The sequence below is a fragment of the Prenolepis imparis genome, unplaced genomic scaffold, assembly GCF_030444845.1.
Source record: "Prenolepis imparis isolate NDT839.2.m4 unplaced genomic scaffold, iyPreImpa1.0 SCAF_10, whole genome shotgun sequence".
Taxonomy (NCBI): Eukaryota; Metazoa; Arthropoda; class Insecta; order Hymenoptera; family Formicidae; genus Prenolepis; species Prenolepis imparis.
This window is the reverse complement of record NW_028141168.1, coordinates 7,586,336-7,608,200: the sequence shown is the minus strand read 5'-3', so window position 1 is coordinate 7,608,200 and position 21,865 is coordinate 7,586,336. Positions and strand designations below refer to the sequence as shown.

The 21,865-nt window shown below is 23.4% G+C and overlaps 1 protein-coding gene and 1 long non-coding RNA gene across 2 annotated transcripts in view; one reads left to right on the top strand and one right to left on the bottom strand.

Moving 5' to 3' along the window:
• Window positions 1-21,865, top strand: part of LOC145941927 (uncharacterized) — a 244,271-nt gene that overhangs the window by 124,262 nt on the left and 98,144 nt on the right. The window lies entirely within an intron of this gene.
• On the bottom strand, window positions 238-1,188 carry LOC145941486 (uncharacterized). Its single transcript, XM_083047598.1, has 4 exons — window positions 1,060-1,188; window positions 659-727; window positions 466-555; window positions 238-351 (listed from the first exon to the last, which is right to left on the bottom strand). The coding sequence occupies exons 1-4, from the start codon at window positions 1,186-1,188 to the stop codon at window positions 238-240; spliced, it is 402 nt and encodes a 133-aa protein (XP_082903724.1).

Sequence of the window (21,865 nt, the reverse complement as noted above, 5' to 3'; positions counted from 1 at the left end):
ATACATAATAATTTTATTATTTGGATAAAAATTAGATTATATATATTGTTTAAACTATATATATGTATATATGTATAGTATATATACATATATGTATGTATATATGTACATTATATAAATAATTAGACAGAATGTGTACATATAACTAAACTATTAATAATTAAAACTATATAAAATAATAATAATTAGTTAGACATATATAATAAAAGTAACTCTACAACAATCTGTACATTCCTTTTATTCTACGAACTCGTGACATATTATATTATCTCTGTTAGGAACTCTTTGATATGTAGGAGAATTCTCCATTTGAATTACAATAATAATAACAGAAAGAATCCATATGAAGAACTAAAAGTAAACATAAAATATTACTATTTGAACTTGTTCTGCTACAGTCAAATTTTTTTATATTACAGTAAGATTTTGTAATCTATGAACATACATATAGTTTTAAAGACTGACCTTCCAAAGAAATTTATGGCCAAAGTAAAATAGACCCATTCCACTGAATTTTAACGGCCGAAGTGATATTTGCAAAACAAACTGGCAAATCTATATTATATACAAAAGCGATTATTAAAATCGATATTATCAAAGAATAGCTTATACAAGTTATTTAAAATTGAAATATTGTTATATAAATCATGTATCTCACCTCTTCACGTGCTTTGGCAAAATAGATAATATTTGTCAATTTATGAATAATGCCCTCTGTTTTCTGCGCCTAAAGAATATAAAATTAATTAATTATAAAGTTTACAATCTTAATAATATTATGTATAGTTTTTAATAATTTCAGATAAACATTTATATATATGAGTTTGTAATTTTCTTTTTCATAAAGAAAACGTATTGGAATATTTTTTTTTATTTTGAAATTAGAAAGTACTAATTTTTTCTTTTTTTTCCTATTCGACTCAATTATTGTTTTAAAATAATTTTTCACCATTATATTCCAGATATAATATCACATTCACATTCTATACCACATCAAATAGGTTTTTTGCTTATCTGTAGGAACAACTTTTCCTTATAATTCACTGAAAATTAGCTTACTTTGGCGCTAACGCTTTCGCAGATATAATTTAATAATATAAGTCTTATTAAATTAATGACACCCGTTATATTGCTGGCGAGTAAACATTTCCACTGAATAGCACCACCATTGAACGTTAAGCATAACATCATTTTATATTGAAAATAAAACAACATAGTAAAAGTGAAAAAGTAGGACATTGTCTGCAAAGTCATTTGTATTTCAAATAAACCATTTACATCGAGTGCTATTCGACAAAGTTGTGAATGCAAATGCCTAAAAACATTATATGTATTATATTAATAAATACACACAATATTGAAATATCGAAATATCAATTGTTTTATTTCTAAGATATAATTATATGCATTATTTGCATATTATGATTAATCAAGCACTAAATGAAACTTTATCGCACAACAGTATGAAATTGATGTTTAAATTACATCACGTAAGGTGTAAAATTTATAAATTTAAGAATGTATTTTAAACAAATTTATTTATTATAGAATAATAAAATTAGTTTTTTTTTTACAAAATGTTATTTTTAACTTTACATCTTAACGTATATCAAATTACATTGCTGTCCATAATATACGATTGTTGTTATTTATACTATAGTGGCGAGTGACGAGAAATGATTTTTTGCACATGCATCTCAGTCTGCATTTTTCAGTCTCTGATAGTTGTCTAATAAGAGTATTTATTTTATCATATCTAGTTCCGATATATCTGTAATATTTAAAAAAACGCCTGCTAATTTTTCTAAGCTTGTTGCGAGATAAGAAACATATATCATTAATTTTTTTTATACAAAATTTCATAATTCGAGAAAAATAATAATATATTAAGAACTTTTATATTTGTATATTGAATTGAAGAATTTAGATATAATGTGTCATGGCATATAAATCAACTGTGTATGTTGTGTGCGTAGTAGTACAATATAACATAAATTAATAAATGACAAAAATTTTAATATATTTTTGATAATTTCTAATCTAAACATTAAAAATGTTTATTAATTTGAGTTATCTAGACTAAGGTAATTAATATAATCATATTAATTTATCAAAATTATATATATATAAGTATATTTATATGTACATACCTTAAAATAAACATAATTATTATATCTGTTAAAATATTGATAAAGAAAGAATAATTTATGATGATAGGAGACAACCATATAAAGCCTTTTACATCATTAAACGTGTCAATTAAGCATACAGAAGCAGTAGTCCATATTGTATTGATTATTATAAACCACGTAATTATTATCCATTTTATCGAGTTTCGCATTCTATGATATTCTTTAGGTGCTCCGAGTTCTTCTAATGTATCATCCACTTGACTGAGTTTATTTATTAATATGCCGAATTTCTGAAAATAATAGCGGTGAGATAATATTAAAATATATGAAGAATTTTTGTAAATAAGATATATATGATTAATATATTCACAAGAACTAGATAATAAAGCAATAATATATAATAAGAGTTTTTTCACAAAATTCTTTAGTAAATTGTTGAATGCAAGATGTATTTATAAAAGATAAAATTTATTATTATTAATTAAGCTTAATTCTTCAATTGCTCTAGAAATTAATGTAATATAAAATAACATTTATTATGGAATAAAAGATTATTCTTTTTCTATATTTATGGAAAAGAAATGAGTTTGTTTGAATTTCTTTGTTATAATTTGAATAAATTTGATCTTTCTTTAGATAAAGAAAGAATACGAATTAATAGACTATATTTTATGTCAATTGCTTCGCTTAGATATTGTATTATTATAACAATAATGTATAATAATGCAACATTTTATAGAGGAAAAATGTACCTTATGTTTGCGAATGGAGATGATTATAGATATTATCGTTTCAAGCAGATTTATTATCAGGTAAAAGTACATCGTAAAGTTTGTCATACGACTCAGGGAAAAAATAAGCACGTAATAGAAAACATAGGCATAGACACTCCACACACTTAATATATATAAGATGCTCAAGCGAACTCTTGGATAATTCAAAGGATACCTGAGAATTCCGAAACCGAAAAGAAAAGCAACGAAATAATAAAAATATAAAGCTTCTTGTATAGTGTCAACCATGATATCGCACAGTTCTAGCAATTTCATATACTAAATTCCGAGTTAAACACATTGCAGTAATGCAATGTGTTGTATTCATAACGATAATAAGATAATTAATTGAATTGCATTAGCATTGAATCATTAATCATAGTAACACAGATGTACGATAAGCTCTAATCGTTTCTCATAGAAAGTATTAGCAATTATTTTTAAATTGTATTTTTTTATACTTCTTACTACATTATTTTATTCATATACATTAGCATATACATGAGCTAAAAATATAAATAACGTTAAAGATATAAACATAAATTATACTCTCAATAATGAAACAAGTTTGTATCTATATAAATTTATTTTATCATTTTTTTATGATACAAATAAATCATTGAAAAAGAATGTGATTATTTATTTATTATTATTAAATTATTATTATTAAATTATTTATTATTATTATACTTTTTGAAACATTATATTTTGTTTGTTCGTATTTTTTTATTTATAAAAATTGTTTATAAACTAAATTTCAAGAATTATACTAATAAGAAAATCTTGAAAAATGCTTACTATTAATTAACAATTTTTAAAAAGATAACTAGATTTTTTTATTAAATTTCTTGTAAACTTTTTTATTTTAGTTTAATAAGTAGCATTATTAATAAGTAGCGTATATGATGTGCGTCAAATTCTTTTATGATTTATAATATTATAATTGTATATTTACTTTTATTGGAATAATAAATATAATAATGGATAATTAATATGATAATAATGATAATATTATTTATAAACAAATTTGTAATTACCATGAAAAAGATAAAAAGCCAGTAAATATATACGATGCAGTGCAAATAAGAAAATCACCATGTAGTAAAAGGTGCAGGCGTAAACACGTTAGTATATAGAAGATGCACAAGCAAAGTCTTGTGTGATCCAAACTGTGCCTAAAAATTCCAAAACCAAGGAAATAAACGTTTAAATACAAAAAATTTAAAGCCTTAGTGTTGATTATTATGGTTGTAAGCTCTCGCAATTCCATATGTTCACTATTTCAAATTAATTTCAAGTTGAAGGTGATATAGCGTGCTAATGTTACATTAATCAGCATGATAAGATGACGCTTGATTAGATTGTTACATTAGCATTGTTAAAATATTGCGCAATAACATGGATGTACATTGTAGATAATCGTTACTCGCACAATGTCATAACAATTATTTTCAGTTCCTATACTTTCTTTGCCATCTTCCTATGTCCGCATATCATACAATCATATAATATGTTATCGTTAATAGAATTTTTAAACAATGCAAGTACAAAACTTTAAAACTACTAAAAACACTTATTAACAATTATAAATAAAATAGTATAAAAGATTTCTAAATCTATAATAAATTTTCGCGTATATAGTTTTTCCAATTATTTATATCACTGTAATTCTTAAATCATGCAACTACACATGAAAAAATAGAAGAGAGAGAAAGAAAGAGAGAGAGAGAGAGAGAGAGAGAGAGAGAGAGAGAGAGAGAGAGAGAGAGAGAGAGAGAGAGAGAGAGAGAGAGAGAGAGAGAGAGAGAGAGAGAGAGAGAGAGAGAGAGAGAGAGAGAGAGAGAGAGAGAGAGAGAGAGAGAGAGAGAGAGAGAGAGAGGAAGAAAAAAAAGACAGAAAAATTAATATAAAAAAAAAACAAATATAAAAAATTTGATTTTTCACGAAAAACGAGAAAACTATAAGTCTTAGAGTATTTTAAATCGGCCTCGAGGCATTTTAAAAGTCTCTTCGAGATCTACAAAATGGGCCTACAATCATTCTTCTAAGACCTAGAGTTTCCTTATTTTTTGGATTCAAAATTTTATATGATGTGATTTTTTGTGAATAATAAGGAAACGATGGGCCCTGAGGAAACAATGCACGTTTCTTATAGCTCTTGTCGAGATCTAAAAAACGAGCCCTCAATCATCCTTGTAGGACTACTAGTTAAAGAGATTCAAAAATTTTTTGCATAAAATAAAAAAATTGTTGGGACTAGAGCAACGATCTCGGAGTCATTTTAAAGTAAAAATCTACAAGAAAAGTTACTTTAATTATTACATTAATACCGTACATTATTCATTTTCTTCATAAACATACATATTATAATATATTCGATGTATGCTATTGATAACTAAATGATGAAATAATAATATTGATGAATAAATAATAATAGTCAATAATTGTCAAACAGCTTTTACCTTCATGACAATTGTCACTATAAATATTTAATATTAAAGTTTTGTGGCAGGTAAACATTATATAGCGGTAATTTTTTAATAAGCAAGGAGAGAAACAAATACGAACGCTTTTATTTTTATAATTAGTACACAATTTTAATATTCAGATAGAAGTCAGAATATATGTATATACATACGTGTATTACATGTAATCATATGTATTTAAAATAGAAATAATTTGTTTAAACAGATATAATATAAAAAATTCTACAACAATATGCATTTATTTTCTATTCTAGAATTCGTAACATGTCACATTATTCCTGCCGGAAATTTTTTGATACATGGAAGAAGTATCCATTTGAATTACAAAAATAATAACAGACAGAATCCAAACAAAGGACTGAAAGTAAATATCAAATATTATTTGAAATTTTTCTGTTATAGATACATTTTTATGTTATTCATAAACACATAAAAAACAACACATTTTGTTTTTACAGATACAAATAAAATTAATGCCTGACCTTACAAAGAAATTTGTAGCCAAAGTAAAATAGACCCATTCCAGTAAATTTTAATTGCCGAAGTGATATTTGCATAACAAACTGATAAATCTGCATTATATAAAATTATATGCATTATATAAAAAAGAGATTATATTATCAAGAAATAGTTTACACAAGTTATTTAAAATCGGAAAAATTGTTAAAATCATTTATCTCACCTCTTCACGTGCGTTCGCGAAACAGATTAGATTTGTCAATTTAAGAATAATGCTCCTAGTTTTCTGCGCCTAAAATTAATCATATTATTCATAATCTTACTAATAATTTTCAATAATTTTAGACACTTATTAAGTTTGTAATTCTCTCTTTTATGAAGAAAATGTATGGTACACAAGCCAGCTTACTTTGACGCTAACGCTTTCGCAAATATAGTTTAATGATATGAGTCTTATTATGTCAAGGGCACACAATATGATGTTGGCAAGTAAACATTTCCAATGAACGGCACCATTACTATACACAAAACATGACATCACGTGGTATTGAAAATAAAACATCGTCGTCAAAGTGACAAAATAGGACATTGTCTGCAGAGTCATTTGCATTTCGAATAAACCATTTATATCGATTGCTATTCGGCAAAGTTGCGAATGCAGATGCCTAAAACATCATATTAAAAAAGCATTACATTAATAAAGACATATATTATTAAAATATCGAAATATAATTATTGATTACTGTTTGAGGCAATTATTATATATTCATTATTAGCATTTTATTGAAATGAATCACTACTTGCAAGCACTACTGAAATAAAATGAGCTTACACCGAAAGTTTTGTTTTATTGTAAAAACATGAAATTAATGTTTAATTTGCATTTAAGGTGCAAACTTTACAAATTTAAGAATATAGAAAAAATTAGTTTTTTTAGAAGTTATTTATTATAGAGACTATTTGAGAAATAAATGCACAATTGTCTCCAAACTTAATACAGAAATGAGATAAATGAAATTATAATAAAAAAAGCTATGTATTTATATATCTTAAATTAACAAAATTATTTTCTTTGTACAAAATGCTATTTCAATTTTTCATCATAGCGTGTACTAAATTACATAGCGGTCCATAATATACATTTGCGATTCTTTGTGCTTTGGATATAGTGACGAGTGATGAGAGATGATTTTTTGCACATACAACTCAGTCCACAGTTCTTTAGTCTCTGACAATTTTCTAATATGGTCATTTATTTCATCATATCTAGTACCGATATATCTGTAATTGAAAATAACACATTCTAATTTTTTAAAGTGTGTTGCAAAGTAAAAAATAAGCACATATACTTATTTCTTTTATACAAACATTTTTTTTAAAGACGTAATAATATATGTAAGAATATATATTTTATATTCATACATTAAATAGACGAATTTAGATTTAATGTGTTGCAGTATATATGTAGATCAATTCTGTGTATTGTGTGCATAGCACATAAAATAAATTTATAAATGTTAAAAATATGCACTTCTAATCTAAACATTAAAAAATGTTATTAATTTGTTTTAAAAATAATTTTAATAAAATCATGTATCATATCATATCATATTTATATGCTAACCTTAAAAGAAGCGTAACTAGTATATCTATTAAAATATTGATAAAGGAAGAATAATTTATGACTATAGAAATAAAAAACGCTTTTGTATCATTAAACATTTCTATGAAGCATAAAGAATACATCATCCATATTATATATATTATTATAAACCACATAATTATTATCCATTTTATCGAGTTCCGCAATCTACAATAATTTCTAGATGTTCCGAGCTTTTCCAGTGTATCCTCCACTTGACTAAGTTTGTTTATTAATACGCTGAATTTCTGAAAATAACAGTAGTAAGAAAACATTATAAAGAATTTCTATAAATAAGATATATGGATATATAACATGCGTATGCAATGACTAGAAAACAATAATATGTAATCAAAGATTCTTAAAATTCTTTATTAAATTATTGAATTCAAGACGCATTTAAAAGAAAAAAAATTATTAATTGATATTAATTGTTCAATTATTCAATAAATCAATCTATTGAAATAACATTTATTTTGAGAATACAAGACTTATTTATGCAAATTAATACGTTTATTTGAATTCACTTCTGTTAATTTTTAAAAATTGGATTTTTACACAGATAAAGATAAGAATAACTTCGAATTAATGGACAATATTTTATGTCATTTGCTCTGTTTAAATCGTATTTATATCAATTTATATCGATAATTTACAACATTATATAGGAAAAGTATATCTTATGTTTGCGTATGGTGATGCTTATAGTTATCGTTGTTATAAGTAGATTTGTTATTGTCATAAAGTAAAACATACAGCCCGTTACACGAATCAGCAAAACAGTAATCACGTAATAGAAAACATAGGCATAAATACTCCATACACTCAATATATATAAGATGCTCAAGCGAACTCTCGGATAATTCAAAGGATATCTGAGAATTCCGAAACCGAAGAGAAAAGCAATTAAATAAAATGAATTTGAAACTTCTTGTTAAGTGTTGACCATGATATATCACACAACTCTCTTGCAGTTTCATATACTAACTATTAGAGAATTAAATATAAAAATGTACTGTGCAAGTATCACATTTATAACGATAACAGGACAACACTTAATTGAATTGCATTAGCATTATTGAATCATTAATCGATAATATAGATATGTATGATAAAGTTGAATCGATTCTCATACAAAATTTTGATTATTTTTGAGTTGCATTTCTTATACTTTTTGCATTCTACATATTATAGATATATTTATATACGTTATATGATAAGCACTAAGACATACATATAAACAGATTAAAATTTATTTTTAATAATAAAACAAATTTGATTTGCATTCATATATAAACTTATTTTATTATTATTTTTTTTTGTATTACAAGTTAATCCTGTTGGAAAGAGTTATAATTACTTTTTTTTTATTCTTAAATTTGCCTTTTAAAGCATTATATTTTTGTTTATGCGTATTTTCGTATTTAAATATTCTTTTCATAATATTCTTTTCATAATATTCTTTTCATGGGAAAAGAAACATATATAAATGCTCTTTCTTATAATTAATATATAATTTTATAATTTAGACACAAGAAAAATTTTATATATAATTCAAATAACACATTCACACACACACACACACACATATTATAATCAATTAAACAGAATGTGATCTGTGTTCTAATATTTAAAAACATCTCTATTTAATGTAAGTTTAATGTTGAGTTATTAATTATATTGATTTAATAGCTATTATTTATACGCATGTAACTAAACTATTAATAATTAAAAATATATATAAAATGATAATAATTAATTGAATATATATAAAATACGTAATTCTATAACCATCTCTTCTATTCTGAGAACTCGTGACATATTATATTATCTCTGTTAGAAGCTTTTCGATATACAGGAAAAGTATCCACTTGAATTATAATAATAATAACAGAAAGAATCCAAATGAAGCACTGAAAGTAAATATAAAATATTATTATTCGAAATTGTCCTGCTATAGTCAAATTTTTATATTACAGTAGTAAAGTTTTGTATATATAATCTACAAACACAGATAGTATTAAAAACTGACCTTACAAAGAAATTTATGGCCAAAATAAAATAGACCCATTCCACTAAATTTTAACGGCTGAAGTGATATTTGCAAAACAAACTGACAAATCTATGTTACATATACAAAAGTAATTATATTATTAAATAATAGTTTATACAAGTTATTAGAATCAGAAGATTGTTATAAATCATGTATCTCACCTCTTCACGTGCTTCAGCAAAACAGATAATATTTGTCAATTTATGAATAATGCCTTCTGTCTTTTGCGCCTAAAAAATATAAAATTAATTATGATGTTTATAATCTTAAATGTAATAAATGTATAATTTTTATTAACATTTATATATGTATATATGAATTTGTAACTTTCTTTTTTAAAGAACGTATTGAAATTCTTTTTATTTTAAAATTAGAAAATACTATTTTCTTTTTCTTTTTTTCTTTGATTCAATTGTTTTAAAATAATTTTTCATCATTATTCTTGACCCAATATTATATTAAATAGTTTTTGTTCCTTATCTGCACGAATTATTTTTTTTTATAATTCATCGAAAATCAGCTTACTTTGGCGCTAACGCTTTCACAGATATAGTTTAATGATATAAGTCTTATTAAATTGATGGCAAGCCACACGTTGCTGGCGAGTAAACATTTCCATTGAACGGCACCACCATTGTACATTAAGCATAACATCATGTGATATTGAAAATAAAACATTGTCGTCAAAGTGACTAAATAGGACATTGTCTGCAAAGTCATTTGCATTTTGAAGAAACTATTTATATTGAGCGCTACTCGACAAAGTTGCGAATGCAGATGCCTAAAAGAACATTAAATTACAATAATTAATACACATATTGTTGAAATATCGAAATACTTAGACGACGTAAAATGCGAAATTTACAAATTTATGACTTTATTGAATAAATTTACTTATTATAGACTATATTTATTATAGAAATTTTAATTTTGATAATAACTCAAAAATAATAAGTAATAATAAGTAATACAAAAGATAAGTAATTCGATAATTATAAAAATGCCCTCAAAATTAATACAGAGATATAATCAATGAAATTATAATACAGAGATATAATCAATGAAATTAAAAAAATAGATATATATATTTCTAAGTCTAGAATTAATAATAGTATCGTTTTTTACAAAAAAATATCTGCAATTTATCTATGTCATCTTAGCGTATATTCAATTACATTGTGGTCCATAATATACGCTTGCGGTTTACTTTGCTACAAATATAATAGCGAGTGACGAGAGATTTTCTCCAAGTGCATCTTAATCCGCATTCTTCAGTTTCTGACAGTTGTTTAATGTAGTAATTTATTTTATCATATCTAGTACCAATATAGCTGAAATTAGAAAAAAGAAATATTGATTCTTCTAAAATTCTAAACTATGTTGGGAATAATAAGCATATATCATTATTTTTTATAAAATTTTATAATTGGATTAATTAATTAATGTACAAGGTGTCTGATTTTAATCGATTTACCCCTAAAAACTTTTTTATTTTTTATTGAACAACAAAATGCTTCGAATAATAAAATTCATTCATGTTTTTTTAAATTAAACTACCATATTTTTTTTTAATAAATCGAGCCCTTGTAATTTTCGGCATAAAAAGTTATAAGGATAAGATGGCCAAAAAATACATAGTTTACGAGATATTTTATACTTAAATTTGACATAATTTTACATAAACTATGACACACACACAAACCTTAAGAGAAACATAACTATTATATCTATTAAAATGTTGATAACATAAGTATAATTTAGAACAATAGGAATAAATAATGATTGTATATGATTCCTCGATTCGTTGTAGCATAAAAAGTTAGTAATTATTATTATACAGATCATTATAAACCACATAATTATAATGCATATTATCAAGTTCTGCATTCTACGATATTCTTTGGGTGTTCCGAGTTCTGCTAGTGTATCGTCCACTTGACTGAGTTTATTTATTAATACATTGAAATTCTGAAAATATAAATGATAATAAAATGTTGAAAATTATGAAAAAATTTTGTAAATAATGTATACAAATAATATATGTGCAATGACTAGATAATAAAGCAATAATGAGAATATTTTTTTCAAAGCTCTTTATTAAATGGTTTGAAATGAGACGCATTTAAAGATATATAATTTCTTAATTAATGTTAATTTTTCAATAAAATAACAATGATAACTTGACACACTGGCAAAGGTTTATTTTACATTTAAATTATTTTACATTTAATTTTTCAGTTGTTCCATAAATAAGTTTTTATTAAAATAATATTTTTTCTCTAAGAATATAAGACTTTATAATTTATGAATATATACATATATATATAGAATAAATTAATTTATTTAAATTTACTTATGTCAAAATTTAAGTAAATTTGATTCCTTTCCAAACAACTAAAGATAAAAATAACTTTACTTTAATAGATAATCATTTACTCCGCTTAGATGCCGTACTATTATTTCAATAAAGCAACATTTTATATATGAAAAATGTACCTTGTGTTTGCAAATAGTGATGATTATAGTTGTTGTTGTCACAAGCAGATTTATTGTTAGGTAAACGTATAACATAAAATATTTTCTATCACTACTCGATATAATAGTAAGCACATAATATAAAATATAAGCATAAATACTCCATATACTCAATATATATAAGATGCTTAAGCGAACTCTCGGATAATTCAAAGGATGCCTGAGAATTCCAAAACCGAAAAGAAAAGCAACGAAGTAAAAATAATTTAAAGCCTCTTGTATAGTGTTAACCATGATATCACACAACTCTCTCGCAATTCCGCATATACTAATTATTTCGAGTTAAACATAGTGGTATACTGTGTAAGTATCACATTCATAATAATAATAACAACAGGATAACTTAATTGAATTGCCTTAGTATAATTGATCTTTAATCGATAACATACACGATAGAATCTAATCGATTCTCGTACAAAGTATTAACAATTCGTTGTAAATTGCATTTTTTTACTTCTGCTGCATGGCTACATATACATATATTTATATGCATTACGTGATGAGCGTTAATGACAACAGAATATTTTAAATAATAAATCATTTTTATATATATATATATATGTATACAATATATATATTTTCTTACTATTTTTGTGTAAATAAATCACATTTTAAAGAAATATTTTTTATTGTTATTAAATTCGTTTTTTGTTTATTTGTACTTTTATTTGTATTTCAAGATAGTTGTTTATAAAATGAACGAAAATTCCATAATTTTATTTTTAAAAAAGTCTTAATAAATGTTTGATATAAATTATAAATATTATTTGGGAAAATAATATTAAGGATATATTTATTAAATTTTATTTAAACTTATTTTTTTTAATTTAATAAATATCATTACTTGTATATGACGCGATCTTTATATGTATCATCAAATAGTTAAACATTTTACATTTTTGAAAAGAGAAGATTCTCATCTTATGTATCTTTCTATTTTTGATAGTGAAGCTAACAAGCAATTTGTGAAAATGTCACAATTAAGCTAAAATATCAATTTTTAATAAAAATGTATATTTGATGTCATAATTGTTTTCAAATTGTAGGCTAGCGAAATTGACAAAGCATATTATTAATTGATAATTTTTATTTCATATACACACGTTTAAAAATTTTTTTAAATATCTTTATAACAACAAGTAATTAAAGTGAATTGGTTAAAGCAATATAAACGATTTCTTGTGTATAAATTTATCAGTTTAATTTGCAAATAATGCTTTGTCCGTTGAAATTCACTATTATTGAATCACTTTTATTGAATATATTGGTTCTCTTCTACTTTTGTAATCAGTTTTATTAATGTTTATTTTTGTATTTAATTTTTTACACCAATTGAGTTGTCTAATTATTCTACGCTTAAAAGTATTAAGGTAAGCTTATCGAAAATTAAATATTTTATAATATATTTTATTTCCAAAAATTTTATATATAAAATGTCAGCTTAAGATATAAAATATCTCGTAAACCGTTAAATTTTTAGCTACTTTACCCTTTTAATTTTTTATGCAGAATATTAAGTACAAGGAATCTATTTACATAAAACACTTGAATTATTGCAACTTTTATTTGAAACATTTTTCTCCAGAAATAATTTTTTTGGAAATAAAAATTTGTAATGCTTTATTTTAAACACGTATAAATATTACATAATTTACATTAGTAATTATACAGAATGTAATCTGTCTAGTATTAAATAATCTTTTATTTAATAAGCATATAATATTCAAATATTATCAATACATATTCATTATGTAGATATAACATCTACTTTTTACGCATAAACTGTTAATAATTACGAATATATAAAATAATATTTATTACTTAGGCATATATAATATAAATAATTCTGTACATCATTTTTCTATTCTAGAATAAGTGACATGTAACATTATCTCTGTCAGAAACAATTTGATGTATAGGAGAAGTATCCATTTGAATTACAATAACAATAACAGAGAAAACCCAAATGAAGAACTGAAAGTAAATATCAAATATTACTATATGAAATTTTCTTGCTAAAGTCAAATTTTTATATTACAATAACATTTTGTTTTTACAAACACAAGTAGTATTAAAGGCTAACCTTACAAAGAAATTTATGGCCAAAGTAAAATAGACCCATTCCGGTGAATTTTAACGGCCGAAGTAATATTTGCAAAACAAATTGGCAAATCTATATTATAAATAAAAGTAATTATCGAAAAATAATTTATATACGTTATTTAGAATTGAAAAAATGCTGTAAATCATGTATTTCACCTCTTCGCGTGCTTTGGCGAAATAAGTAAGATTTGTCAATTTATGAATAATGCTCTCTGTCTTCTACGCCTAGAATAATATAAAATTAATAATGTCTTTCATAATCTTAATTGTATTGTTTTCAATCATTTTAGATATACATGTATACATTTGGATATTCAACTTTCTTTTTTATAAATATAAAATCGCAACATTTTTTTTTCATTGTGAAATTAGAAATTACTAATTTATTTCTCTTTTTATTTCTCTTTGACTCAATTATATTAAAACAGTTTTTCGACAATATATTCTTAATCCAATATCATATCAAATAGTTCTTTTTGGTTGGGACAATTTTTTCTTATATATTACCAAAAATCAACTTACTTTAACGCTAACGCTTTCGCAGATACAATTTAATGATATGAGTCTTATTAAGTCGAAGGCACACGTCACGTTGCCGGTAAGTAAACATTTCCACGGAACAGCACTACTATTGTACAATAAGCATAACATCACGTCATATTGAAAATAAAATATCATTGTCAAAGTGACAAAGTAGGACATTGTCTGCAGAGTCATTTTTATTTCGTATAAATCATTTATATCGAGTGCTATTCAGCAAAGTTGCGAATGCAGATGCCTAAAAAAACATTACATTGTATTAATAAAGACACAAATTGTTGAAACATAAAAATGCAAATCATTGATCTGTTTCTGAGGCAATTATATGCATCGTTTGCATTTTATTGAAATGATTGTAGGACAATAAGCTCAATTTACATCGAAAAATCTATTTTATCGTAAAACATCATGAAATTAATATTTAAGCATCGCGTAAGAGCAAAATTTATATATTTAATAATTTGGTAAATAAATTTATTTATTATAGAATAATAAAATTATCTTCTTTTTTACAAAATGTCATCTTTGTCAATTTTTTTATCAATGCATATATCAAACATTACATTGCGATCCATAATATATGCTTGCGATTCTCTGTGCTTCGGATATAGTGGCGATTGACAAGAAACGATTCTTTGCACTTGTATCTCAATCCAAATTCTTCAGTCTCTGATAGTTGTTTAATAATATCATTTATTTTATCATATCTAGTACCGATATATCTAAAATTAAAAAAAAAAGTGTTCGAAGGAAACGTTAGGTAATTTTTCTAAGTTTATTGCAAGGTAAACAATAAACATATCTTTTTTATATAAAATTTATATAAAATATATAATTTTATATAAAATTTGATAATTAGAGAAATAAAAATGCATTAACATCTTTTGCATTCGTATATTGAATTGAAGAATTTAAATTTAATGTCTCATAACATATAGTTAAACTGTGTGCCCGTGAGTGTAGAATAAAATAAAATAAATTAATAAATGTTTTAAAAATATAATTTTGATATCATTTTTATAATTTCTATTCTAAACATTTAAAAAATTTATTAGTTTAAGTTATTTAGACTCTAGTGATTATTATTAAATAATTTTAAACCTATATTTATATACAAACCTTAAAAGAAACATAACTTTTGTATCTATTAAATAATTGATAACATAAGAGTAACTTAAAACAAAAGGAAAAACAATAGCTTTTATTGTTTCATTAAACACTTCTATAACGCATAAATAACTAGAAAACCAAATTATAAAAATTATTATAAACCACATAATTATTATCCATTTGATAGAGTTTCGCATTCTATGATATTCTTTGGGTATTCCGAGTTCTTCTAGCGTATTGTTCATTTGACTGAGTTTGTTTATTAATATGCCGAATTTCTGAAAATCATAACAGAAAATATTTAAAATTATAAAGAATTTTTATAAATAAGATATATATGTATTACATATTATACGTAGTGACTATAGATAAATAAAGTAATAACCTTATAATAATGTCTTGTTTTTTCAAAATTATTTATACAATTCTTCTTTATTAAGTTTAATTAAATTGTTAAATGCAATAAAGACATTAAAATAATTTAATAAATATATTTAAAATAATTTATTAATTAAGTTTAATTCTTTAAAAATTCTAGAAATTAATATGCATTGAAATAACATTTTTCTAAGAATATAAAACTTTATGTATGAATAAATTTATTTAAATTTATTTCTGTTAAAATTTAAGTAAATTTGATGAATCTCCAAATAACTAAAGTCCAGAATAATTTCAAATTAATAGACAATATTTTATGTCATTTGTTTCGCTTAGGTGTCCTATTATTATTTCAATAACATAACATTTTATATAAGAAAAATGTACCTTGTGTTTGCGAATGGTTACGATTATAGTCATTGTCGTCGCAAGCAGATTTATTGTTATGTTAAAGTAAATCAGAAAGCTCCTTATACGAATCAGCAAGAAGATAAGCATGTAATAAAAGACACAGATGTAAATACTCCACACACTTAATATATATATAAGATGCTCAAGCGAACTCTCGGATAATTTGAAGGATATCTGAGAATTCCGCAACCGAAGATAAAAGCAACAAAATTAAAAAAAATTAAAGCTTCTTGTATAGTATCGACCATGATATCACACTTCTTTCCCGTCTAGTTCCATATACTAACTATTAAAGTTCCAAATTAAACATAGTGGTAGACTGTGTAAGTATTATGTTCATACCTATAAGAGTATAATTTAATTGAATTGCATTAGCATAATTGAATCGTTGATTGGCAACATAGATTATAGACGATAATCTAATCAATACTCTTACAAAATATTATATAATAATTATTTTTAAGAGACATTTTTTATACTTTTTGCTGCATATATTTGTATTTATATAGTATAAATATATTTGTAGATATATTTATATACGTTACATGATGGCGCTAGAACATATTTATTCTTAATATTGTAACAAGTTTTAATTGTATCTATATTTAAATTTCTTTTATTATTTTTTGTGTTAAAAATAAATCATGTTGGACAGAAATAATATTAGTTACTTATTATTATTAAATTTGTTTTTTAATACATTATATTTTTAATTTATTTATATTTTTAATGTTTAAGTAATTTTTTAGTACATGAAAAGATAAACGTAAACTCTCTTTTTTTATAATTATAATACATAATTTTATTATTCAAATAAAAATCAGATTTTATATATAAATCAGATTGTATATATTATTTTATAATCAAACAGAATGTGTTCTGTATTTAATACTAAAAAAACTTTTATTTAGGTAGCATTAAGGTAAACATATAATTTTAAAATGTTGAGTTATTTATTATATGAATATACATATAGTATACATATAGTAGCTATAATTTATACATATAACTAAATTTTTAATATTTAAAAATTATTTATACTTAAAAATTATTAATACTTAAAAGTATATAATAATTAAAATTAATAACAGTTAATTAATATATAATATAAATAATTATACAATATAAATAATTTTATAACTGTACGCACATTCTTTTTCTATTCTAGAACACGCGACAGGTTACATTTTCTTTGTTAGAAACTATTTGATGTATAGAAAATTTATCCATTTGAATTACTAAAGTAATAGTAGAAAGAATCCAAATGAAGAACTGAAATTAAACGTAAATATTACTATTCTAAATTTTCTTGCTAAAATCAAATTTTTATGTTACAAAAAGTTTATTTTTACAAATATGAGATATAATATTATAAGCTAACCTTACAAAGAAATTTGTGACCAAAGTAAAATAGACCCATTCCGCTAAATTTTAATGGCCGCAGTGATATTTGTAAAACAAACTGGCAAATCTATATTATATATATATATATATATATATATAAAAGTGATTATATTATCGAAAAATAGTTTATACGAGTTCTTTAAAATCAAAAGATTGTTGAATCATTTATCTTACTTCTTCTTGTGCATTAGCAAAATAGTTAAGATTTGTCAATTTATGAATAATGCCCTCGGTTTTCTGCGCCTAAAATAATACAAAGTTAATTGTAATTATGATATTGTTCATAATCTCAATAATGATTGCATATAATTATGAATAATTTTATATAGACTCTTATATAAATGAATTGATAACTTTTTTTTTATAAAGAAATATTGGAATTTGTTTTTATTTTTATATTAATATTAATTTTCTTTTCTGTTCTTTTAGATTCAATTATATTGAAACAAATTTTGTACATTATATTTCAAATTCAATATCAATTAATGTTTTTTTCCTTATCAATGTTAATATATATATGTGAGAATTTTCCTTATTCCTTAGTTCAACACAAATCACCTTACTTTAGCGCTAACACTTTCGCAGATATTGTTCAATGATATGACTCTTATTAAGTCAAAGCCACTCCACGTGATGCCACAGAATACAAATTTCCAACTAACATAATGATTGTACATCATGCATAACATTATGTGGTATTGAAAATAAAACGTCGTCGACAAAGTGACAAAGTAACACATTGTCTGCAGAGTCATTTGCATTTTGAATAAACTATTTATATTGAGCGCTACTCGAGAAAGTTGCAAATGCAGATGCCTAGAAGAACATTGTGTGTGTGATTAACAGTAATTCATATACATATTATTGAAATATCGAAATGTAATTATTCTTGTGTTTCTGAAACAACTATATGTATCGTTAGCAATTTATATGTATCGTTAGCAATTTATTAAAATGAATCAAACACAATAAGCATAATTGACACAACGAAAGGTCTATTATTCTATAATAAAACAAAATTAATGTTTAGTAATGTTTAACTTGCATCATGTAAAGTGCGAAATGTACAAATTTATAACTTTATTGAATAAACTTATTATAAAATATATTTATTACAGAAAATTTAAAATTTTTATAAGCAACACAAAAATAATAAGTACAAAAAAAATTAAATAAATATAGAAATTAATATAGAAATATTGTAAATTAAATTATAATACATTGTGTGTGTGTGTGAAAGTAGATATATATTTATACATCTCTAATTAATAAAATTATTGTTTTTTACAAATAATCATCTGCAGTTTATCATCTGTGTTATCTTTAGCGTATATTCAATTACATTGCAATCCATAATATACGTTTGCGATTGACTGTACTACGAATATAATGGCGAGTGACGAGAGACGTGCATCTTAATCCACACTCTTCAGTTTCTGACAGTTGTTTAATATAGTCATTTATTTTATCATATCTAATACCAATATCTCTGCAATTGAGAAAACACATACTGATTCTTCTAAACTTGTTAGCAAGCATATATTATTATTTTTTTACGAAATATTTATATATATACATATACTCGGTCAAAAAAAGCGTTACAGTAGAAAAATAGAAAATAATTGTGAAATTGCAAATATTTATGACGCAGAGATACAATAATTATATATTAATTATAATAATTATGATATATTTTCTCAAATAACACAGACTTCAAGCTTTATTTTCATTTTTAAAACACCTCGCTGTATCATGTAATTATTAGCTACGTTAAAAATATTCGAAGTTTCACATTTTTTTTCTATTTTTCTACTGCACCGCTTTTTTTGACTTAGTGTATGTACAAACCTTAAAAGAAAACCAATCATCATATCTATTAAAACATTGATAAAGTAAGAATAATTTAAAACAATAGGAATAACAATGGCTTTTGTATCATTAAACGATTCTATGTAGCATAAAGAGTTAGAAATCAATGTTATACAAATCATTATAAACCACACAATTATTATTAATTTTATCGAGTTTTTCATTCTATGATATTCTTTGGGTGTTCCTAACTGTTCTAGTGTATCGTCCACTTGACTGAGTTTGTTTATTATAACCCAGAATTTCTGAAAATATAAACGATAAGAAAATGTTAAAAATTATGATAAAATTTTGTAAATAAGCTAATTGAAATAATATGTGTGCAATGATTAGAATAATAATAAAGTAATAATGAGAATATTTTTTTCAAAGCTCTTTATTAAATGGTTGGAAAGAAAATGCATTTAAAGATATATAATTTATTAATTGATTAATTCTTCAGTTGTCCCATAAATAAATATTTTGAAATAACATTTATTCTAAAAATATATAAAACTTTATTTTATGTATGGAATGAATAAGTTTATTTCAATTTATTTATGTTAAAATTTAAATATTTTTAAATTTCTCTTTAAATAATTAAAGAATAATTTTAAATTATTAGACAAAATTTTAGCATTTACTCTGCTTAGATTTTATACTATTATAGCAATAATTCAATATTTTATATAGAAAGAATGTACCTTATTTTCGCGAATGGTAATGATTATAGTTATCGTTGTTATAAGCATATTTATTGTTATGTAAAAGTAAATTAAAAGGTATGGTATATGACTCAGCATAAAGATTAGCACGTAATAAAAGATGCAGGCATAAATACTCCATACACTTAATATATAAAAAATACTCAAGCGAAGATAATCTCTGGGATAATCTAAAGGATATCTGAGAATTCCAAAACCGAAGAGAAAAGTAACTAAGTAAAAAGAATTTAAAGCTTCTTGTATAGTGTCGACCATGATATCACACAACTCTCGTGCAGTTCCATATATTAACTGTCAAAGTCCGAATTAAATATAGTAGTGTACTCTGTAAGTAGCACATTCATGAGGATAATAGGATAACACTTAATTGAATTGCATTAGCATTATTAAATCGTTAATGGATGACACAGTGCGATAAAACTTGATCGATTCTCATACAGCGTATTAACAATTATTTTTTTGTTGTATTTTTTTTCTTTTGGCTACGTAAGTATATTTATGTATGTACATTACATGATGAGCGCTAAGGATATAATTTATAAACAGTATAAAATTCATTTTCAATAATAAAATCACTTTTAATTGTATACATATATATATATATATATACATATATATATATATATATATATCTATCATCATTGTTTTTTGTTTTAAATGTTTTGTTGGAAAAAGTGATCACTTATTAATTATTATTAAATTTGTCAATTTAAAACATTATATTTTGTATTTATTTGTATTTTTAGCATTACACGTAAATTGTTTATATAATAAAATGAACGAAATTATCACAGAATTTTACTAAAATGAAAATCTTAAAAAATGTTTGCTTAAATTTTGAAACCTATTGTATTTAGAAAGGTATATATATTTATCATCGCATTACCATCTCTTATATTATACATATTATTATTTCTAAAATTAAATTAATTGTTATACTATTAATTATTATATTACATTTCTTATTTGAACGTTCTGTAGAAAAAGGAGAAAAAGTATATAAAAAGAAACAAATTATAAAGAAAGATTGACAAGAAACATATACATATAAATTTTACTCTAAATATTTATATTATATTTATATATATTTTTCTTATAATCAACCATTCCTTCATACGCACACACACATACACACATTTGTTGTATCAATCTGTATTTCTTAACGATGTTATTGCAGTTATGTTTTTTTTTCTTAAATGCTATATTCTTTCTGGTACCGTAGCCATCTGTATTATGATGATCACATATGTTATTAATTTCATGATA

Coding starts and splice junctions, on each gene's coding strand:
- LOC145941486 (XM_083047598.1), bottom strand. CDS start 1,188: ATGTTATGCTTAACGTTCAATGGTGGTGCTATTCAGTGGAAATGTTTA. Junction 728..1,059: donor GCGAAAGCGTTAGCGCCAAA/GTAAGCTAATTT, acceptor TATATTCTTTAG/GCGCAGAAAACAGAGGGCAT. Junction 352..465: donor GCCATAAATTTCTTTGGAAG/GTCAGTCTTTAA, acceptor GTTTACTTTTAG/TTCTTCATATGGATTCTTTC.